At 54.8% G+C, this 19,731-nt stretch overlaps 1 protein-coding gene across 3 annotated transcripts; it reads left to right on the top strand.

The window, feature by feature from the left end:
- Positions 1 to 409: 409 nt before the first annotated feature.
- Positions 410 to 18,842, top strand: Mef2b (myocyte enhancer factor 2B). 3 transcript variants are annotated; one of them, XM_052752674.1, is made up of 9 exons: positions 410 to 612; positions 16,140 to 16,220; positions 16,569 to 16,772; positions 17,021 to 17,155; positions 17,551 to 17,680; positions 17,788 to 17,921; positions 18,049 to 18,136; positions 18,256 to 18,343; positions 18,462 to 18,842. In XM_052752674.1, the coding sequence occupies exons 2-9, from the start codon at positions 16,167 to 16,169 to the stop codon at positions 18,682 to 18,684; spliced, it is 1,056 nt and encodes a 351-aa protein (XP_052608634.1). In that variant the 5' UTR covers positions 410 to 612; positions 16,140 to 16,166; the 3' UTR covers positions 18,685 to 18,842. The 3 variants fall into 3 exon arrangements, with proteins under 3 accessions (XP_052608634.1, XP_052608633.1, XP_052608635.1); XM_052752673.1 differs by lacking the exon at positions 410 to 612 and having other exon boundaries at positions 14,222 to 16,220; XM_052752675.1 differs by lacking the exon at positions 410 to 612 and having other exon boundaries at positions 14,223 to 16,220; positions 18,465 to 18,842.
- Positions 18,843 to 19,731: the final 889 nt, after the last annotated feature.

The raw sequence follows: 19,731 nt of genomic DNA, 5'->3' as shown, positions 1-19,731 counted from the left end.
GAGAAATGGTTCCCCCAGAACCTGTGGCTTTTGTCCCTACTTTATCCACTAGCAGAGAGGTGAAGTGACCAGCCAGTGATCACACAGCAAGCCCTGCAGAGGGGCGGGGTTTTCTAATCCCAGGATAAGTGGGCCCCCAGAAAGCTTTCAGCCCTTCCCTGCTGGGTGTGGTGACTCACGCCTGTCACCACAGCACTGCCACAGTGCAGTCAACCAGACCTGCAGAGTGGGACCCTGTCTCAAACAGCCAGGCAGACGCACATGCCTGGCATCCCGCACCGAGGCAGGAGGGTCAGAAATGTAGGGTTAGCCCTTTGTTTTGTTCCCAATACAAGGTCTCTTTATGTAGTCCTGGCTGTCCTGGAACTCGCTCTGCAGACCAGGCTGGCCTCTAACTGAGTGATCCTCCTGCCTCTGCCTCCCGAGTATTGGGACTAAAAGCATTTGTCACCATGCCAGGCTCAGGGTTGTTATTACATAAGTAATCTGAAGCCAACTTCGCCTCCTCACAGGAGAGAGAGCAAAAAATCCAAGAAGCAAAGAGCCTTCGGTTTCAGACCTCCTTGTCCCTCGCTCCATCCACTCATGTACCGCCTCACCTGATAACTGGAGGTAGTAACTTGTCTGTCCCTCCAGGGACACTGAAGGTGATGGGATTGAAGGGGTCCAGGGCAGTGGGGTGAGCCTCTGTGGGTGTGGGGCGTGGCTTTGTGTGGGCAGGTTGGGCCCTGGCCGGGCCCTGCTGCAGCTGCCGCCCTCACGTAACCAGAGCCTGCGGGTTGCATCAGAGCCAGGGGGAGGTGGCCAGGTAAACAGCGGGGCCCCGGGGGCCGAGGCTCCCCAGGCTCCTTCACCTACAGGAGCCTTGTTCTTCATCTCGGAGCCCAGGCAGAAGCCCCCAGGCTGGGCGCGGATCTCGGTGTGTCCTGGGGACACCTGTGAGTGTGGAGTGAGCAACTGGGCGAGGGCACAGCGCAAATCTTCTTTGAGTCTGAAGAGCAAGTTTGTAACTATGGGAAGTGGTTCACTGCTGTCATCCAAATGCTTAGGGGCTAGGGCAAGAGGACTGCCCTGAGCCCTGAGTGAAACACGGTCGGGGGTCTGGGAAATTGTGCTGAACCGACAGGCAGGGTTCCAGCTACATAGGTGTGGAACAAGGCAGAGGCCACCCAGTGAGCTGTGCTCCTGCCCCACACCCCAAAGTCCTTCACCCAGGGGCAAACTCCTCATGTTGGAAAACCCACTGCCGATGTCCCAGTTTCCGGGAAGCACTCCCGTGCGCCTGGTATTGCTGTCCTCCACAATTCTGGTCCGCCCTCCCACTGACCCACTGACCCACTGGCCCAGCCCCACCTCCCAAGATTTGGGGAGTGGGGAGTACAAAGACTACTCCCGCCGTCCTGGGCTTTCACTCCACAGCCAGCCTTGTCCCTGACCTCTGATCCTGTAATTCTTTTCCCTTTGACGCTCCCCTCAAGCACTTCTGGCCTGGGTCTTCTTCTGGCCATGGCCCTATGCAGGATGGTGCTGGGACTCCAGGCTGAGGGTGGATGGGAGCCCCACACAATGACCTTCCCTCTGTGGTGGAAGACCAGAAGAGGACAGGGTAAAGTCACAAGGTCAGCAGGGTCCAGTAGAAGTCCAGGACACTGGCCGGAGGCACAGCTGGGGGGCTACATAGGTGATCCCAGGAGGCCGAGAGCCAGCATTAAAGGCTGGCTTGGTCCCATTTGCCAGCAGAATCAGGGCTCTAAGGAATTATTTTATTTATTTATTGGACAGTCTCAATCAGTAGCCTAGGTTGCCCTGGAACTTGAAGCAATCCCGCCTCTGCCTTGTTAATGCTAAGGTTACATTGGCGTTGTTTGTCCTTTCAGTGCTGGGGATGGAAGATGACTTGCTGCAGGCCAGGCAAGCACTCCATCACATCCTCACACCTCTTATTTACTCATGTATTCATTTTCTGCCACGGTGTTACCAAGTCGTCTGGACTGGCCTTAGACTCACCATCCTCCTGTCTCAGCCTCTTGAGTACCCGGGCCCAATTTATTTATTTCTTTATTTGGAGGCAGAGTCTCAGAATTGCCCAGGATGCCCTTGATCCAGAAACTTAGCATACTCCATCTGGAGGAGCTGGGAGGACAGACTGTGTCGTCAAAACAGGCAGCAGTGTGTGGTCTGGGCTAACAGTGGCAAAGTTCTGAACAAGGTCCAAGTTAAGGCCAGGGTCACTGTGAGGTGACCTCACGGAGAAACCCAGTTGTTTACATGCATCCTTGCCCTGTATTGTTTTTTAAATCATCTTTATTTATATAGATATGTGGGCCACAGGGTGGGGATGTCAGATTCCACCATTCAAGTACCAGGGATTGAACTCTGTTCATCATAGCGGTTTCAACTGGTCACCCGACCCTGTTTTCTTTTTCCTTTTTTTCCCTTTCTTTTGTATAATTTATTTATTTTTATTTTATGTTTATTGGTGTTTTGCCTGCATGTATGTCTATGTGAGGGTGTCAGATCTTGGAGTTAGAGACAGTTGTTAGCTGCCGTGTAGGAGCTGGGAATTGAACCCTGGTCCTCTGAAAGAGCAATCAGTTCTCTTAACCACTGAGCCATCTCTCCCACCCCCTCTTTCTTTTGTTTTTTGTTGGTGGTGGTATTTTGTTTTGTTTTGTTTTCCAGATATGGTTTCTTTGTATAGCCCTGGCTGTCCTGGAACTCGCTTTGTAGACCAGACTGGCCTCGAACTCACAGACATGCGCCGCCGCCAAGCCCTGCTTCTCTAGTCTGAGTTATTTCGGATCAGCCAGGAGTCTCCCAAGCATCCGCCCCTATGCAAATGAGTCCCACCTCCATCCAATCACCTCTCGGGGGCGGGGCTGCGCGGGAAGGCGGCTGCGGCCCGGCGGGAGCGGAGCTCAGTGCTGCAGCTTCAGTAGACGCGTGGACTAGCAGGCAGGTGCGGCCGGCGGGGACCTACTCCCGGGACTGCAGAGGTGTGCGCGGCTCCGGGCACGGTGGGTGCAGAGGGCAGTGTGTGTGTGCGGTGTCTGAGGGATAGGGGGCCTGGAGTGTTTGCTGAGTAGGGTCTCGGTTTAGCCCAAGCTAGTCTGGAAGTTACTATAATAGCCCAGGTCAGCCTCAAATTCACAGCAGTCTTCCTACCTCAGTCTCCAGAGTGTTGTGATCACAAGCCTGTGACCACACTCAACTGTTGGAGGCTTCTTCCCCTTGAGAGGAGGGAGTTTGAGACAGGGTCTTTGTCCAGGTTAGTCTGGAATTCACTATGTAGCTCGGGCCAGCCTCAAACCCTCCTTCCCTAGCCGCACAGTGCTGGGATCTCAAGTGTGACCACACTCCATGGTTTGAGGGTTCTTTTGGTAGTTTGAGAAAGGGTCTGTCTGTAGCCCAGGTTGGCCTAGAAGTCTGTGTAGCCGTGTTTGGTGGTGCATGCCTTTAATCCCAGTAAGGCAGAGCCAGGCAGATCTTTCCAGGCCAGCCTGGTCTATATAATGAGCCCTAAGCCAGACAAAGCTATATAGTGAGACTTTGGCAAAGAAAGACACCTCTGTAGCTCAGGCTAACCTGGACCTCACAGCAATCTATTTTTGGTCTCTCAAGTGTCACAATCACAGATGTGTACCCATTGATGGCTGTGTTTGTGAATTTCTTTTTTTTTGGGTAGAGGGGGTTTGAAAGGTTGAGATAGGGTTTCTGTATGTAGCCCAGGCTAGCCTTGAGCATTCGTCAATCCTACCTCAGTTTCCAAAATGTGAGACCACAGATGTGTCCCTGCTTGAGGCACTGTTTGAAGTTTTGGTGAGGGTTGGTTCTGTGATGAAGTTACGTCTCTGAACTGAGATACCCCTCTTGGGGTGCACACCCCTCTTGGGGCGCACACCCCTCTTGGGGTGCACACCACTTGGCAGCCATTGCCCGTTCTCCTTCGGGCATGAGTCTTCCTTAGAAACTGCATCGGGAACAATTCACAGACACCGAGCCAGTGCCCCTTTCATGGTCCTGACCCGCTCCCTGCCTCCAGGACCCTGCCCAGCCCCAGCCCTAGATGCAGACAGAGTTCAGACACAGTCTAGGCCTCCACCTGCTTGCCTTGGAGTCCTTACTGGGAAAGTTGAGGACTATGGCCTTGTGGGACTGGGGACAGGAATTCTGACTGTTGTGAACAAACCCAGGTTCAAAAGAGCCCTTGGTGGACAGGGGTTGGGGAGAATGCTTAACTAGAATTCACCAGTGAGGATCTGGGGAGATCGCCTGTGAACGTGTGCAAGTTCCATCCCGGGCACTGGAGGTGGGGGGGGGGGTCTGCTTCAGTTTAGAAGGATCAGTGTTCTCAGTTTGCTTGCTAAGTTTGCAGAGGCCCCTGAAAAGGTGGGCTTGCTCCCTCCAGGCTGGGTCTGTCACCCACTCTGTAGCTAAAGAGAGAACAAAACTTGTCCTGAGCCAGGCGGTGGTGGCGCACGCCTTTAATCCCAGCACTCAGGAGGCAGAGACAGGTGGATCTCTGTGAGTTCGAGGCTAGCCTGGGCTACAGAGTGAGTTCCAGGACAGCCGGGACTGTTAAACAGAGAAACCCTGTCTCAAAAAAACCAAAAAAACAAAACAAAACTTGTCATGAAGGGGACAGAATTTGGGGATACTTAAGGCTAGAGGCCATGTGAAAGCTGGCTTGGATTTTTCTCTTTATTGTTTTAAAGATTATTATTATTATTATTATTATTATTTGTTTTTTTGAGACAGGGTTTCTCTGTGTAGCTTTGTGCCTTTCCTGGGTCTCGCTCTGTAGCCCAGCTCTGCCTCCCGAGTGCTGGGATTAGAGGCGTGTGCCACTGCCGCCCAACTTTTTTTTTTTTTTTTTTTGGTTTTTCGAGACAGGGTTTCTCTGTGTAGCTTTGCGCCTTTCCTGGATCTCGCTCTGTAGACCAGGCTGGCTTTGAACTAACAGAGATCTGCCTGCCTCTGCCTCCCGAGTGCTGGGATTAAAGACGTGCACCACCACCGCCCGGCCCGACTTTTTTTTTTATTATTTTTAAATATTATGTATGGGGAGAGAGAGGGTACCTATGAACTGAAGTTGTGAGCCACTTGCTGTGGGTACTGGGAACCAAACTTGAGTCGTCTGCAACAGTAGTAAGAACTCTGAACCACTGAGCTTCTCTTCAGCTCGAAAGCACAGTCTTGAGCCAGGGTGTCAAGTTGCCCAGGCCAGCCTTGAAGTCCCGATCTCCCTGCTCCCACCTCCTCAGTGCTGGGGTGACAGACATCACCAGGCCCAGCTTATGAGGCTGGATTTTTCGAAGAGAGGATCCTAAGGGCAGGTGGGGAAACCCAGCCCCCTTGGAGAAAGGTGGGGCTCAAGGCTACTCCCAGGCCCTTAGAGAACAGAAGCTATGGGAGAGGACCTAACCACCGCCACCCACCTTTACTAAGGTACTGCCCTTCTCTGAACTCTGTCTGCCTTTGTGACCATGGCAAGGCAAGGCAACTTGAGCCCAAACTTGGTTTCCAGGAGTTTTGTTTTGTTTTATTGGTTTTTCAAGACAAGGTTTCCCTGTGTAACTTTGCCTTTTCTGGAACTCGCTCTATAGACCAGGCTGGCCTTGAACTTACAGGGATTCACCTGCCTCTGCCTCCCCAGTGCTAGGATTAAAGACGTGTACCACCACCACCGACTGGCTTCCTGGTTTGTTGTTGTTGTTTTTTTTTTGTTTGTTTGTTTGAGACAGTCTCATGTATCACAGGCTGGCTTCAGAGTCGCTGTGTAGCTAAGGATGACCTTGAGCTCTTGATCCTTCTGCATCTCAGAGCAAGGATGATAGGCATATGCCATCGTATCTGGCTCTGCCAGGGACATGTGTATCTGTCCTGCCATACCCAGTCTGGGACCTAGATTCGGAGTCTGGGATGACAAAAGCAGACCCCCTCCCCAGTGTGGAGTGTGGCAGGCGGACGCTTCTGCCCAAGCCTGCTCCTAACTGGGAACCTGGGAGTCTTGCCACCCAGCCCTGAGGGGAAGCCCATTTCCTCTGATTAGGAGGACCCATGTCTCTCAGTAGCTGGGCTGTTTCTCTGAGGCGGGTCGTGTGTCAATGGCTTAGGCAAACAGTAGGCGCTCAATCGTAATAGATACTGTGAGCTGTTTCCACGTAGAAGGGCTGGGGAGAGGCCACTCACCCCTGTTCACCCTCTTTAGGTCTTAGTTTACTCCAAGTCGGGGTGAGGACAAGAAGGGGGCAGAGATGGTGGTGAAGGCCTGGTGTCACCACAGCTGTGCACTCAGGCTTGTCTCATCTTTCCCAACCCGCAGCCCTGGTGGTCTTCCTGCTGTGTGCCGTCCAGGTTTCCTCCTACAAAACCGCTCTCCCCACTACAGCCACTAAATCAGAGAACCCTGGATCAGCATAACGCATCCCATAGTGCTCTGCTCCCTGCGCTCCACTTCCGCAGCCCTCACTCACCCTGTCCGACCCTGAGGGCGTGGGCGTTCCCCAAGGGTAGATGGAAGACACCCAGGTGTCTTGGTCAGGAACAGGCTTCAGCATCAGCATCAGCCTCCCTCTTCAGGACCTTTGCATTGGCTCTCCTGTCCACCAGGCAGGCTACCTGGATGGCGTCCTCAAGGCCCCTCCTCAGATGGCCACTCTCACAGTCACTGGCCCAAGTGTCCCATTTTTTCTTTCCTTTTTTAGATAGGCTCCTATGCAACCCAGGCCACCCTCAAACTCACTGTGCAGCTGAGGTAGCCTCCTGGTCCTGCCTCTACCTCCCAAATGCTGGATGAGAGGCACAAGCTACCAGACCAAGCTATTCTTTCCATTCCTTCCACACAGACCTCCCAGGCACAGTTATGGATCTGCCATTGACGACCAGAGGGGAGCCTATTGTCTGTCCACCCCTTGCCTGGGTGTCCTTGACATTTCTGGGCACACAAAGCAGGACACAGGATGTCTCCACACCTCATCTCAGGTTTCCAGCTAGTAGTCTTGGGGCTTTTGAAGCCGTGGGCAGAGTCCCTTCCGCCCAGTGCTGACAGATGTGTTAATTTCCCAAACAGGGAGGCCTGGGCCTCTGGGGACCAATTCCCTGAGGGAAGATCTTTCTGTGGAACAAAGAGGGAAATCTTGGGCTGTCCCTGTAGCCACTGTGGAGGCTCGAGGGACATGTCTGGAGGCCTTGGGTACCCCTGACATGGGGCAGCAGGATCAGGCTCAGAGCATGGGTCTGTCCCTGCTCCTGGAGCAGTGGCCATTACCAGGTGGGTGATCACACCTATGGGCGCCCTCTCACCTTTTGAGACAGTCTCTCACTAAACCTGGAACTTGCCATTTGGCAAGACTGACCAACCATCAAGTCCTTAGGCTCTGCCTGGCTTGTGTATGGGGTCTGTGGATCAAAGCCAGGTCCACATGCTTAAACATCTGACCTATTGCGCCTTCTCAGCCACATCTCTCCCCCAAGTCCCCCTCTCTGTCTCTCTTTGTTCAATCTGATTTTTATTTTATGTGCAGGATTTTTGGTTTTTTTTTCAATTTTGTTGTTGCTGTTGTTCTGAGACAGGGTCTCACTATGTAGCCTTGGCTAGCCTGGAATTCACTATGTAGACCAGGCTGGTCTTGAACTCAGAGATCTGCCTGCCTCTGCTTCACAGTGCCAGGAATAAGGCCATGTACCACCAAGTGTGGTTTGTTTTGTTTTAATATAGGGTCTCACGTAGTCCAGGCTGGCCTTGAACTCATGTAGTTGAAGTGTCCTTGAACATCTTTGTGCTGGTATTACAGGTGTGTACTATGCCTGTTTCCATGGGGTGGTGGGGATGGAATCCAGACTTCAACTGGATGAGAATGTCTTACAGAGCAGGGTCTCACATTGTTGGCCACAAGCTGTCTGTGGCCTCAGGTTTGTGTTGTGTGCCATGAGGTCCTTAAAAGGGGACCCAGGACAAGGAGTGGGCTGGCCTAGCACACACCAAGCCCTGTATGTCAACATATCTTCAGCCCAAAAGGAAGAAAGCAACTTGGAATAGCACTCGTTGGCCCTTGACCCAGCTCTGGACAACCAGCCAGTGGCCACTATGGCTCCTGACACAGTGTTGGTCCCACTGAATTCACCATCTGTGACCCCCACCTTGAACAGATCAGAGGTTCCCAACTGAGCCTCGGTTCCCTCAGAGACACCAGAGGGACCCATGGACACAGGAACACCGGGGACCTTCCTAGAATTCTGGAAATGAGATTTGCCCCACCCCCTCAGATCTCTCAGAGCCTCATGCTAAATGCTGAGCACCCACCTCAGTAGGGAAGCTGGGGCAGGGACCTAGATACAGGACCACCTGTATCTAGGGATGCGTGCATGTCATAGGGTCCAGTGTGGATCTAGAGGTCTGCATATGTCAGAGCTATTGAGGGACGATGTGTGAGTGTTTAGGGGTCTCCCTAAATGTCTGAGGGGACTGTCTGGGTCTGTGGCAGTCTGGGTGGTGGAAGCTGCGTGCATCTGAAGCTGCGTGCATCTGCGTACTTGGAGATTCCGTAGCCGGTCTCATGTTGGGGTTAATGTTTGGAGAGCTGTGTGGATTTAGGGGTATCTCTATGTTTTTGTTTTGTGAGATGGGATTTCACTGTAGCCCAGGCTACCCAGAAACTCACTATTTACTCAAGTTGGCTTCAAACTGAAAGCAATTTTCCTGCCTCACCTCCTGAACTCTGGAGTAACAAGTGTTACACTAGGCCAGATCCTTTGAAGACTATTGTAGGCAGGGATCCCGGAGTGTTTTGGGGATCCGTTGTTATATTCCCGTGGTCCGAGGTAGTCTCTCCCCATTCTGTCCATCTGATGAATGTCTGTTTCTCCAGCTCCCCCAGCCACCCAGCACCCAGCATGGGACTACTTGGGACCTTTATACTGGTCTGTCCCCTGCCCAGAGGCTGAGGAGAGGTGACCCCGAAGCCATCTGAAAGGACTAGGCAGCCAGGCACCCCCGGGCGGTCCAGACTGACCCGGTTTTCGTGGTGACGCTGCAGCTACTGCGGGGCGCTGGTCACACACACCTGCTCAGCCCGCAGGTGCTCGGCCCGAGCTGAGGGGGGCGAGGCCCCGCCCCCTGCCCTTCAGGCCCCGCCCAGTGCGGAGGGGCGTGTCGCCGGCGGCAGCTGCGGGGAGATGGGCAGCTGGGGTCGCTCTCAGCGGCTCGTCCCCCAGGAGAGGGCGGGGAGGGGTCCTGGTTTTCCAGGGGGCGCTTCCTGTCTTCGTAATGAGGAGTCCTGGGAGCAGGTGATGAAACCGCAGCCCGGGTTGCGTGAGGCCGCGTGTCCCGCGGGCCTGGCTCCCACCTGCCTCTCACTTCTGCTTTCTCTGCTCGCGCTGGGCTGTGGGTCCCTGTGCAGCCCGGTGGCCCATCGTGGGGAACAAGCAGGAGGCTGGACGTGGCCTGGCACTCAACATCCTGAGGTCCAAAGTTGGCTTCTGGGAAGGAAAGACAAATTGAAAGCCCCGGGTGGGAGGAGTGTTTCTAACCAGTTTTCATTTATGGGGGGGAGAGGGGGAACCGAGGCCTCATTTGGGTAAGAGGCTAAAGGTTACTGGAAGGTGGGATCCCTCCTAGTCACCCTCGTTTCAATCACCTAGGGACCCAGAGGCGTCACCAACCTAGGGAGGTGATAGTTTGTGGCTTGTAAGACCTTCAGGAGAGTTTGTTGATTGCCTTTCTTCTTTTTTTTCTTTTTTCTTTTTTCGAGACGGTTTCTCTGTGTAGCCCTGCCTGTCCTGGGTCTCGCTCTGTAGCCCAGGCTGGCCTCGAACTCACAAAGATCCGCCTGCCTCTGCATCCCCAGTGCTGGGATTAAAGGCGTGCGCCAACACCGCCCAGCCTGTTGATTGACTTTCTAACCACAAATCCCACCAGACAGAAGGTCTGAGAGAGATGGGGGGGCGCTAATAAAAAATTACATTCATAGCCAGGTGTGGTGCCACACCCCTTTAATCCCATCGGGAAGGAGGCAGAGGCAGGTAGACCTCAGTCCTGGCCAGCCTGGTTTACGTAATGAGTTCCAAGAGAGTCAGGGCTACATAATGAGACCCTGCCTTTAAAACAAAAAATTAACAATTGTTAATTTATCCGTGTGTGTGTGTGTGTGTGTGTGTGTGTGTGTGTGTGTGTGTGTGCATGCCTCAAGCAGTGTGTGGCGTTCAGAAGACAGTTTTCTGGAGTGGGTTCTGTCCTTCCACTGTTGGATCCTACGGTCTGTCTCAGTGCCTCAGGTTCAGCACTGAGTGAGCTGGTCCATCCGCTGGACGACCTCAGGTCTCCTGACTCTGCAGGACAGCAGCGGGCCTACCCCCTTGCCTCCCTTCGGGATCTTTGCACTGGTTCCACTGGAAACAGTCCTCCTGCCTGTCATAGATGCTGTGATTTCCGCAGCAACCCTGTGCTCAGACCTGAGACTCTGGCTCTTGGACCACCCAGGCCATGTGTGTCACCCACATTCCAGCCCCCAGTGTCCCCATCAGTCCTCCTCAGCACGGCTACAGACCCTCTTCTCACTGTGCACAGTACTTCTTCCTCCAGGACCCAGCCCGCCTCTCCCTTTCACACTACTCTGCCCTGGGTGGACACAGTCCCTGTGATGGCCATGAGCCAGTGTGGGCATTTTAGGCTTTTTTTTTTTTTTTTGGTTTTTTTGGTTTTTTTGAGACAGGGTTTCTCTGTGTAGTTTTGCGCCTTTCCTGGGACTCACTTGGTAGCCCAGGCTGGCCTCGAACTCACAGAGATCCACCTGCCTCTGCCTCCCGAGTGCTGGGATTAAAGGCGTGCGCCACCACCGCCCGGCTATTTGTTTATTTTTGAGGCAGGGTCTCATGTAGCCCAGGCTGGCCTCCAAGTACCTATGTAGCCTTGGATGACCTTGGCCTCCTAATCCTCTGTCCTCTACCTTGCCAGTCCTGGATGACAGATATGCATCACTATGCCCTGCTGAATACTCCCTTCCTGGCTGGATAGACAACACTGTTCTCAGCTGCCTCCTTACGCCCCTTCCTCCCCACATTCCGATCACCCCGACATCTGGAGCAGAGGCACTCGGGTCAGTCTGTGGCTGGGTAATTTGCATGGAAGTACAGATAGGTCTGCCCAGCGCAGGCGGCCGCCTCCGCACTCCTCTTGGCCCTTCACACCTGGGCCGCACAGGTCTCCAGCCCGTGCTGAGTGAGTGGAGATTTGCATTCTCTCGTGTATTTCTGGGCAGGGTGTCCGCTGGGGAGGTCTAAGAGGAAGTGTGCAGGGAAGCTGGGGGAGGGGAGCTAGGGGGGTGTCTCATCTTTCTTTCTTGTGTGTTGTATGAAGGCCAGAGGTCAACATGGGGTGTCTCCCTCAGTCACTATACATCTCACTATGTGGCCCTGGCCAGTCTGAACTCACAGATATCTACCAGCCTCTACTTCCCAAGGCTGGAATTAAAGGCCTGGCTCCACCTTATTTGAGACAAGGTCTTTCACTAACCCTGGAGCTCAGATTCAGATTGGCCAGTAGGCCCCACCTCAACCTCCCCAGGGAAGATGGGGTGCACACTTGGTTCTTTATGTGGGTGCTGGAATTTCAATCAGGCCCCCATGACTGGGCAGAGCCCTAGCCTCCTGCCCACCCCCCTTAGCTGCTTACACCCTGACCCCAACCATCTGCTCCCCATGAGAGTCTGAATGTCATCCCAGCACTCTGGAGCACCACCACCCGGCTGGCACACGCTTTTAATCCCAGCACTGGGTAGGCCGAGGCAGTCGGATCTCTATGAGTTCAAAGCCAGCCTGGGTTACAGAGTGAGTTCCAGGAAAGGCTCCAAAGCTACAAAGAAACCCTGTCTCAAAAGACAAAAACAAACAAACAAACAAAAAATTAAATTAGGGGGTTGAAGAGATTTCTCAGGTTAAGAGCACTGGCTGCTCTTCTAGAGGACTTGGGTTCAATTCCCAGCACCTACGTGGCTGTTTACAGCTGTCTGTAACATCTGGCCTTCCTGGACACTAGGCATGCAGCCCTACATGCACAGACATTCGTGCAGAAAAGCACATACACATGAAATAATAAATTCATTTACAACGTTTTTATCACAGAGAAAACAAGTAAATACACCCAGCCAGGTACAGTTGGGTTGGGACTTGTGCCTCTCTAGGTGGAACACTTGCCTAGCACCTGTGGAGATCTGGGTTCCATCCCCAGCAGCATACAAAACTCTCAGGAAGAGTTTAAGGGCATCCTCAGCTACAGAAGAATTGCAGAGCAAACTGGGTGTGGTGGCACACGCCTTTAATCCCAGCACTGAGGAGGCAGAGGCAGGCAGAGCTCTGTGAGAACAGCCTGGTCTACAGAATGAGTTCTAGGATAGCCTAGGCTATGACATCCTGTCTCAAGAAATGAAAATAAAAAGCCTGTTTCTCCACAACTCTCTCAAAGTCACCTGTGTGCTGGAGGCAGAGGCCCTAGCCCTGCTCCAGGCTCCGGCCCCTCCCACTGCAGAACCCTGCAGCCACTGTTCCCTCTGCTAGGAACTTGCTTCCCTGTCTGCCCTCAGGTCTGTTCAGAGAAAGCCCCCACAGCCCTTCTCCCTGCACCCCACCTCCAGCCCTCCCCCACCATTGTCCCTGCCTCACATCTCAAGGGCAGAGGGAGCTACCCTCAGGTCTTCTAGAACCCAGTGACTCAGGTCCAAGCCTGGCCTGGCTGTCACGGGACCTGGGGGTGGGGGCATTCCGGAGTCATCTTGGCCAGGGGAACCTCCGGTCCAGTGCCCCCTTTCAGCCTCCAGGGACCTGCCTGGGCTCTGACCACACATCCCAGCCCTGGGAAAGGCCTGACTCCAGCTAAGGGTAAAATTAGCGAGGGGGTTAAATTTAGTAAGAGAAGCTGGAGCAGGGCCTGCTGTTCTTGGATCTTTTTCTTGGATTTGACTCAGACCCAGCTTCGAGAGGGTGGAGGCTAGCCCACAGCATCTCACCTATGCTAGCCGAAGTATTCCACACTGTTGGATATGCAGGACTCCTAGGAAAATGGGGAGCCACAATCAGGCCTCAAGTTGGGGATTAGGGAGCAACTTGGATTGTTCAGTGGATCTGGACTTCTTTTTCTTTTTATGGGAGGGAAACAGAGTCTCATGTAGCCCAGGTTAGCCTCAAATTTATTGTTTAGTTGAGGCTGGCCTTGAACTCCTAATCTTCCGCCTCTACTTTTTCGGTGCTGAGATGGAAGGTGTGTGCCACCATATCTTTTTGTTTTGTTTTTTTCAGACAGAGCCCCACTATGTAGGCCTTGTAGGTCTGACTGGCTGGGAGCTCCAAAGCTCAAGAAACCCCCTGCCTCAGCCTCCGGAGTGCTAGTATCACTGGCGGGAGTGATCTCAGCTCAGAAACACAATATTTCATTTGTTTTGTTGAGGCAGCAACTCGCCCTGCAGCCCAGGCTAGCCCAGAACTCTCAGTAATCCTGCTGCCTCGGCCTCTGGAGTGCTAGGATCACAGGTGTGAACCACCCTTTGAGGCCTCCAGCTCATGTTCTTAGGAGCCAGCCAAGGGTGGCACTGGTCATGCTCTGTCTACCTGTCACCCACTCAACTCTCAAGATAGCAGGTAGAGGCTGAGGGAGAGGCATCCCCACGGGGAGATGGATGCAGGCCCGTGTGACCCTAAGGTGACCACTGACTGGAAGCCTCAGCCACTTGTGAGGCAAGAGCGGTTGTAGGCCCCCTAGTCTGCAGAGGGGACTGTCCCCAACGGGGTGAGGGCCCCTGTGTCTGTCTCGGCCTCCCTGTGGGAAACAGATACCTTTGTATTGTGAAAGGGTTCTAGATCCCCAACACAGTGGCCTGCTTTCGCTACAGTGAGTTTGAGGCCAGCCTGGCCTATAGAGACCCTGTCTCCTAAAAAGAAAAAAAAAAAAAAAAAAGAAAGAAAGAGAAAAAAAAGGCTCAGATCAGATCATCTGAGAATGGCCAGTTACTTCTCTGTCTCTAAGTCATGTGTCCCAGGCCCAGCCTTCAGCCCCCTGGTCAGGGTCTTTGGGAGCCCAGGCTTGTAGGCAGGATGTAGTGCCCTAGACCCCTAGCTCTCTTCTTTCCTGTGTGTGTGTGTGTGTGTGTGTGTGTGTGTGTGTGTGTGTGTACTGTGTGTACTGTGTGTACTGTGTGTATCTGTATGTGTGTGTATGTGTACTGTGTGTGTATATGTGTACTGTGTGTATCTGTGTGTGTGTGTGTATGTGTACTGTGGGTGTATGTGTGTGTATATGTGTACTGTGTGTGTATGTATATGTGTACTGTGTGTGTATGTGTGTGTATATGTGTACTGTGTCTATCTGTGTGTGTGTGTGTGTGTGTGTGTGTGTGTGTGTGTGTGTGTGTGTGCAGAGGGTACTAGGTGCCCTGATCTCACTTCCCACATTATTCTTTTCAGACAGGGTCTCTCACTGAACCTTGCTCATGACCACCAAGCCCCGGGACTCCTCCTGTGCCCCCCATTCTCAGCACTGGGGTTAGACATGGGCACCCAGACTTCATGTGGGTCCTGGGATTCAAACCCAGGTCTTCATTCTTGTGAAACCGGTGCTCTAGCCCCTCCTCCTGAGACCCCTCTTTGGGAGACATTCACTAACGTCGGCAGAGCTTGCTGCTTTGGGCAGACTGACTGGCCTGGAGCGGAGCATCTGCCTGGCTCTGCCTCCCAGTGCAAGGGCTGCAGGCCTGTGTTCTTGAGTCCTCACACTCACACGGCAAGCCCTTTACCAGCTGAGCTGTCTCCCTCGCCTCCCTCTTTTGAGACAATCCTGCAATGAAGCCCAGACTAGCCTAGAGCTCCTAGACTCCAGCAGTCCTCCTGCCTCTTTATTTAAGTTTATTTGTTTAAGTTCTCACCATAGCCCAGACTAGTCTAGAACTTCTGGAAGCCCCACTAGGGAGACTCTCCCAGGCTCTCTACCATGGAAGCCAGGAGCTGTCCAAGTCCCCATGTGAACCCTTTGGTGGAGTCCCCAGGTCTGCCAGGGTGACTTTTCCTCAAGCCCATGCAGCAAAAACACAGCAGAGCATTTTCCCTGAGGGGGATGTGGGGACCACACCTTTTCTGCTGGTACCTTGGAGGCTGAGGCAGGGGGATTTTGAGTTCTGGGCCAGCCTGGACTACTTGGCAAAACCATGTCTCAGAACACTCTCCTTCCAAGTCCCATAATGAAAATGTGAGGAGCCCCAGGCCCAGATGGTGTGTGACCCCATGTGTGGAGATGTCCAGAACAGGGAACCAACCCCACGGAGCCAGGAAGCAGAGGGAACGGGGAGGGGGGCAGGGAGCAGGAGCAACTGCTGCCTTGATGACCATGGAATATTCTGGAATTAGACTAAGGTAATGAGTACAGGAAAACACACCAAATGCCATTTAATCATGCACTTTAACATAGTGAATTTTATTCAGAATTCACTAAATTAAAGAAAAGAGCTGGGTGTGGTGGCACATGACTTTAAGCCCAGTGCTCGGGAAGCAGAAGCAGGCGGATCTCTGTGAGTTTGGGGCCAGCCTAATTTACATTACATTTCCAGACAGCCAGGGCTACATGGAGAGATCCTGTCTCAACAAAACAAAACAAAAAACAAAAACCAACAAAAAACAGGGTGGATGAGGTGGCCCAGCTGGCAGAGACACCTGCTGCCTACCCAAGGGTAGGGCCAGTGTGGTGGACAGAGGAAACTTGTCTCCACTCATCCTCCACCTGCCCCCAGTGGCAAACAGCCTCCATGTCTGCGTCCACTGCCCAGAGTGCACCCAAGTGATCCTTCCCATTTGAGTAAGTGATGTACTCCAGGCTGTCCTCCATCCAAAGCTGAGGCTGGCCTGGAACCCAGCTTCCTCCTGCTTCCGCTTCCTGGGTGCAGGGATGTGGAGGTGCATGGATCTCCATGTTGCATTGCATTTATTGAGCATGCAGTGCATCAGCTGGTGCCCAGTAGGGACTGTCTGGGTTAAGTGGCCTGCCTGCCCTCTCCTTGTCCTCATGCCTCCTCGTTGTCGGTCGGGGACAGGAAGCAGGCAGGACAGAGGCTGGTACTGTTGGCCTTGCTCCATTCACTCTCCCCCTCTGCCCTCTCCTACAGAACCGTCACTCAGAATAGCCAGGCGTGATGGGGAGGAAAAAAATCCAGATCTCACGCATTCTAGACCAAAGGAACAGGCAGGTGAGTCCGCAGGTTGCGTTGCCATTGGAGGAAGTAGCATTCTGGGCAGAGACACAGCAAGGCCAAGGCCAAATGGTCTTCAAGAGAAGTCTGAGTCCTGGGGCCAGTTTGGGGAGACTGAGACAGAAAGTGTAGGTTCTGCTTCCGGGGCCCAATCTCGGAAAAGAATTGGACACTTGGGTGGAGTTGCAGACACGCAGCGAAGTTTCCAAAGTTTCAGATGGAAACTGAATCAGAGAAGCTCGCTCTGCAATCTCTTAGGGACACCCTCCTTTAACGCCCTCATCCTACCCCCCCAACTTCGTCTCTCACCCCCGCCCCCAACTCCATCTCGCCTCTGTGGCGCAGGTGACATTCACCAAGCGCAAGTTCGGGCTGATGAAGAAGGCTTATGAGCTGAGCGTGCTTTGTGACTGCGACATCGCGCTGATTATCTTCAACAGCGCGCAGCGCCTCTTCCAGTATGCGAGCAGCGACATGGACCGGGTGCTGCTCAAATACACCGAGTACAGCGAACCGCATGAGAGCCGTACCAACGCGGATATCCTGCAGGTACCTGAAGCCACCTGCAGGCCCCGGGAGCATTCCAGCCGCGCTACATGACCTCGGTAGCTCCTGAGCTCGGGGAACTTGTTGTGGTTTCAGTCCCTGGGGTCCCCTTGGAACAGGCCACACCTGTCGCGTATCCCTCTAGGCAGACTGGCCGGGAAGGTCTCCTCTCTCAGGTACCCTAGAACCAAGTTCCAGGAGTCGGTTAAGATCCGAGGGCCCGCCCACCCTGGCATCTGCTGTTCCCACAGACACTGAAGAGGAGGGGCGTGGGCCTGGATGGGCCTGAGCTGGAGGTGGAGGAGGGGCCAGAGGGGCCTGAAGAGAAACTGCTGAGGACGCTGGGAGGCGACAGAGGCTCGGCCTCGCCCCTGCCTCGGATCTATGTAAGAGAACTTCCATGTTCCTTCTCCGAATCCCTCCGACCCCTAAACACATTTCCAATACAGATTTTGAGGTTGAAACCCAGAGAGTAGTAGAAAGGGCCGGGCGGGACAGCTGGTCTCGTCCTGGGTGGATGAGCAATCAGTCCCTGTGGAATGTGGGTTATAACTAGGTCTTTGAAAGACACGTAAGAGTTCAACAAACAAATCTTCCGGCCACAATTCCTCGGATGATCCGACACCCCATGGTTCGCAGAGAAAGGCCTGGACCCCGAACCAGGCTGATGGAGCCCACCCGGCAACCCCAGCCTTGGATCTAAGCCTGAGTGGAGAGCGCCCCCAGGGACGTCTGGGGCACGCAGGCCCTCCGCCTCATTCTCCCACATCTCTGTCCGCAGCCGGTGACCCCTGCGATGTCGGTCTCAGAACTGTCATACCGGGTCCCACTCGCCCCGCCCGGCTGCGACCCTGGCGGGCTGGGGGAGGCCCCGTCTGTCCACAGCCGCCCGCCCCACTTTCGACCCCCAGGTGAGCGCTAGGAGCAGCCAGGGTCGGGGTGTGGGGGGTGGATCCTGGGCTCTGGTCTCGCTGGTGACACTAACCTTCCCTCTCTCCCCGGGTCTCCCCTCCCCCAGGCCTGGGACACCCCATCTTCTCTCCGAGCCACCTCGCAGGCAAGACGCCCCCACCCCTGTACCTGGCGACTGATGGGCGGAGGCCAGATCTGCCAGCGGGCCTGGTTGGGGCCCGAGGGGGACTGGGCACCTCGGTGAGAGGGGGCAATGGGAGAGGATGGAGGAGGAAGAGGAGGAGGAAGGAAAGGAGGGGGAGAGAGGAAGGGAGGAGGCGGGTGGTCACACCCTGGCCACAGTGTTCCCTTTTTGCTGTCCCGACAGAGGAGCCTGTACAGCGGCCTGCAGAGCCCCGGCGCCGCCCCGGGCTCCGCTCTGGGTAGCTTTGCCTTCCTGCCACCAGGTTCCGCAGGTGCGCCCACCCTGTCTGACTTACCTGCCCGGTGGGGTCCCTCGTCCCAGCCCTGAGCCCGGGCGTGGGGAGGGCCGGGATTCGGACAGGAGCCCGACTCAGCCAGCCTCTCCCGGCAGATTGCAGCCCCGGAGACGCCGCTCCGCTCCCCCTGCAGCCCTCGCCCTGGCCCCCGGCGAGGGACGCGGTGGACCCGGCCAGGCCAGGGTGAGTTGGGCGCCCCCTGGCCGTCGGGAGACTTAGAGGGGACCCACAGAACCCCATGACCGGTAAGATTTCTTATCTACCTGTAGGTCTCTCTGACCTTCCTTGCCCCTCTCTCCAGCAGCGCCCGCAGCCTGTGTGAGGAAGGTCCCCCCAGCCGAGTGGCCACCCCTCCGACGCCCCCGGTCAGCATCAAGTCCGAGCGTCTGTCCCCCACCACTGGGGCCTCTGGCGACTTCCCCAGGCCCTTCCCCTACCCCCTGCTCCTCGCCAGGCCCCTGGCGGAGCCACTGCGTCCCGCAGCCTCCCTGCGCCGCTTGACCCCCGACGGCTGGCCGCGGTAGCGTGCAGAAGGCTCTCCAGCCTCCACAGAGATCCCCGCAGTTTCGGGTTCCCTGCACATAACCCTTCCTGGGGCTGCTGCATCAATAAAGTCCACGGCTCCGGGAGAGCGCTGGGCAGCCCCCTGCCCCCAGAGCCTCCCGAGCCTGGGGTATCCACACCCAGCCTCTCCAAAGGCCTCCTTTATGCCTACACTGATTTTGGGGTGCACGTCGTAGATACGGATTACAAGAGGAGCAGGGCCAGGTGGAAGGTGGGGATGTGACCTGAGAAGGAGCCACAGGGGATGCCACCAAGGGCAAGCCCAGGAGCTGCTCCAGGGGGTGTGAGTCTGATAGGAGTCCACAGCTGTGCCACCGTGGCCGGTGCCAGTGGAAGTGAGAGTGAGTTGCCTATGGTGACCAGGTGTTCTAGGCCAGCCTGAGACAAAAAAAGACACTGCTTAAAAAAGTAAACAGGAGGCCACCCAAAATGGCTCAGGCGTAAGGGCACTCGCTGCCCGTCTTGTCGACCTGAGTTCTATGGTGGAAGGAAAGAACCAGCCGCCTGCAGGTTGTCCACTGACCTCCTCACGCAGGCGCCGGCGCACACACAGCACTCACAAGCTGAATGAATAAATACGTAAGTGGGGAGAGGGAGGGAAAAGGTTCAGTGGTAAGAGAGCCTGCTGTGCAAGCATTAGGGTCTGAGTTCGAATCTCCAGCACCCATATAAAAAGCCGGATGTGGTCAGGGTGCCGGTGAGGTGGAGACAGGATGGCTGGGGCTTAGTGGCAGAAGATGGAAGGTGATGGAGAAGATACTCGACCCCACCCCCTTTCACAGACCCCACCCCCTTCTCGGCCTCCGGGGCTGTGACACACGACACCACCCGCTTCTTGACTGTATTGACACCATCGCACAAGTAGACAGACATAAAATATGTAAAAACAATTCAGTGGGGGAAGCAGGGCTCTGGTTGCAGCCTTCCTCCTTCACGTGTCCTGAGCTGAGAGATGGCTCAGAGGACACCATGATGGCCCAGCCCCCAGCGCTCTGGCAACAAGCCTG

The sequence above is a fragment of the Peromyscus californicus genome, unplaced genomic scaffold, assembly GCF_007827085.1.
Source record: "Peromyscus californicus insignis strain IS unplaced genomic scaffold, ASM782708v3 Scaffold_23__1_contigs__length_62951481, whole genome shotgun sequence".
Lineage (NCBI taxonomy): Eukaryota > Metazoa > Chordata > Mammalia > Rodentia > Cricetidae > Peromyscus > Peromyscus californicus.
Note: the sequence above shows the minus strand (reverse complement) of the source record. Positions and strands in the feature narration are given on the sequence as shown.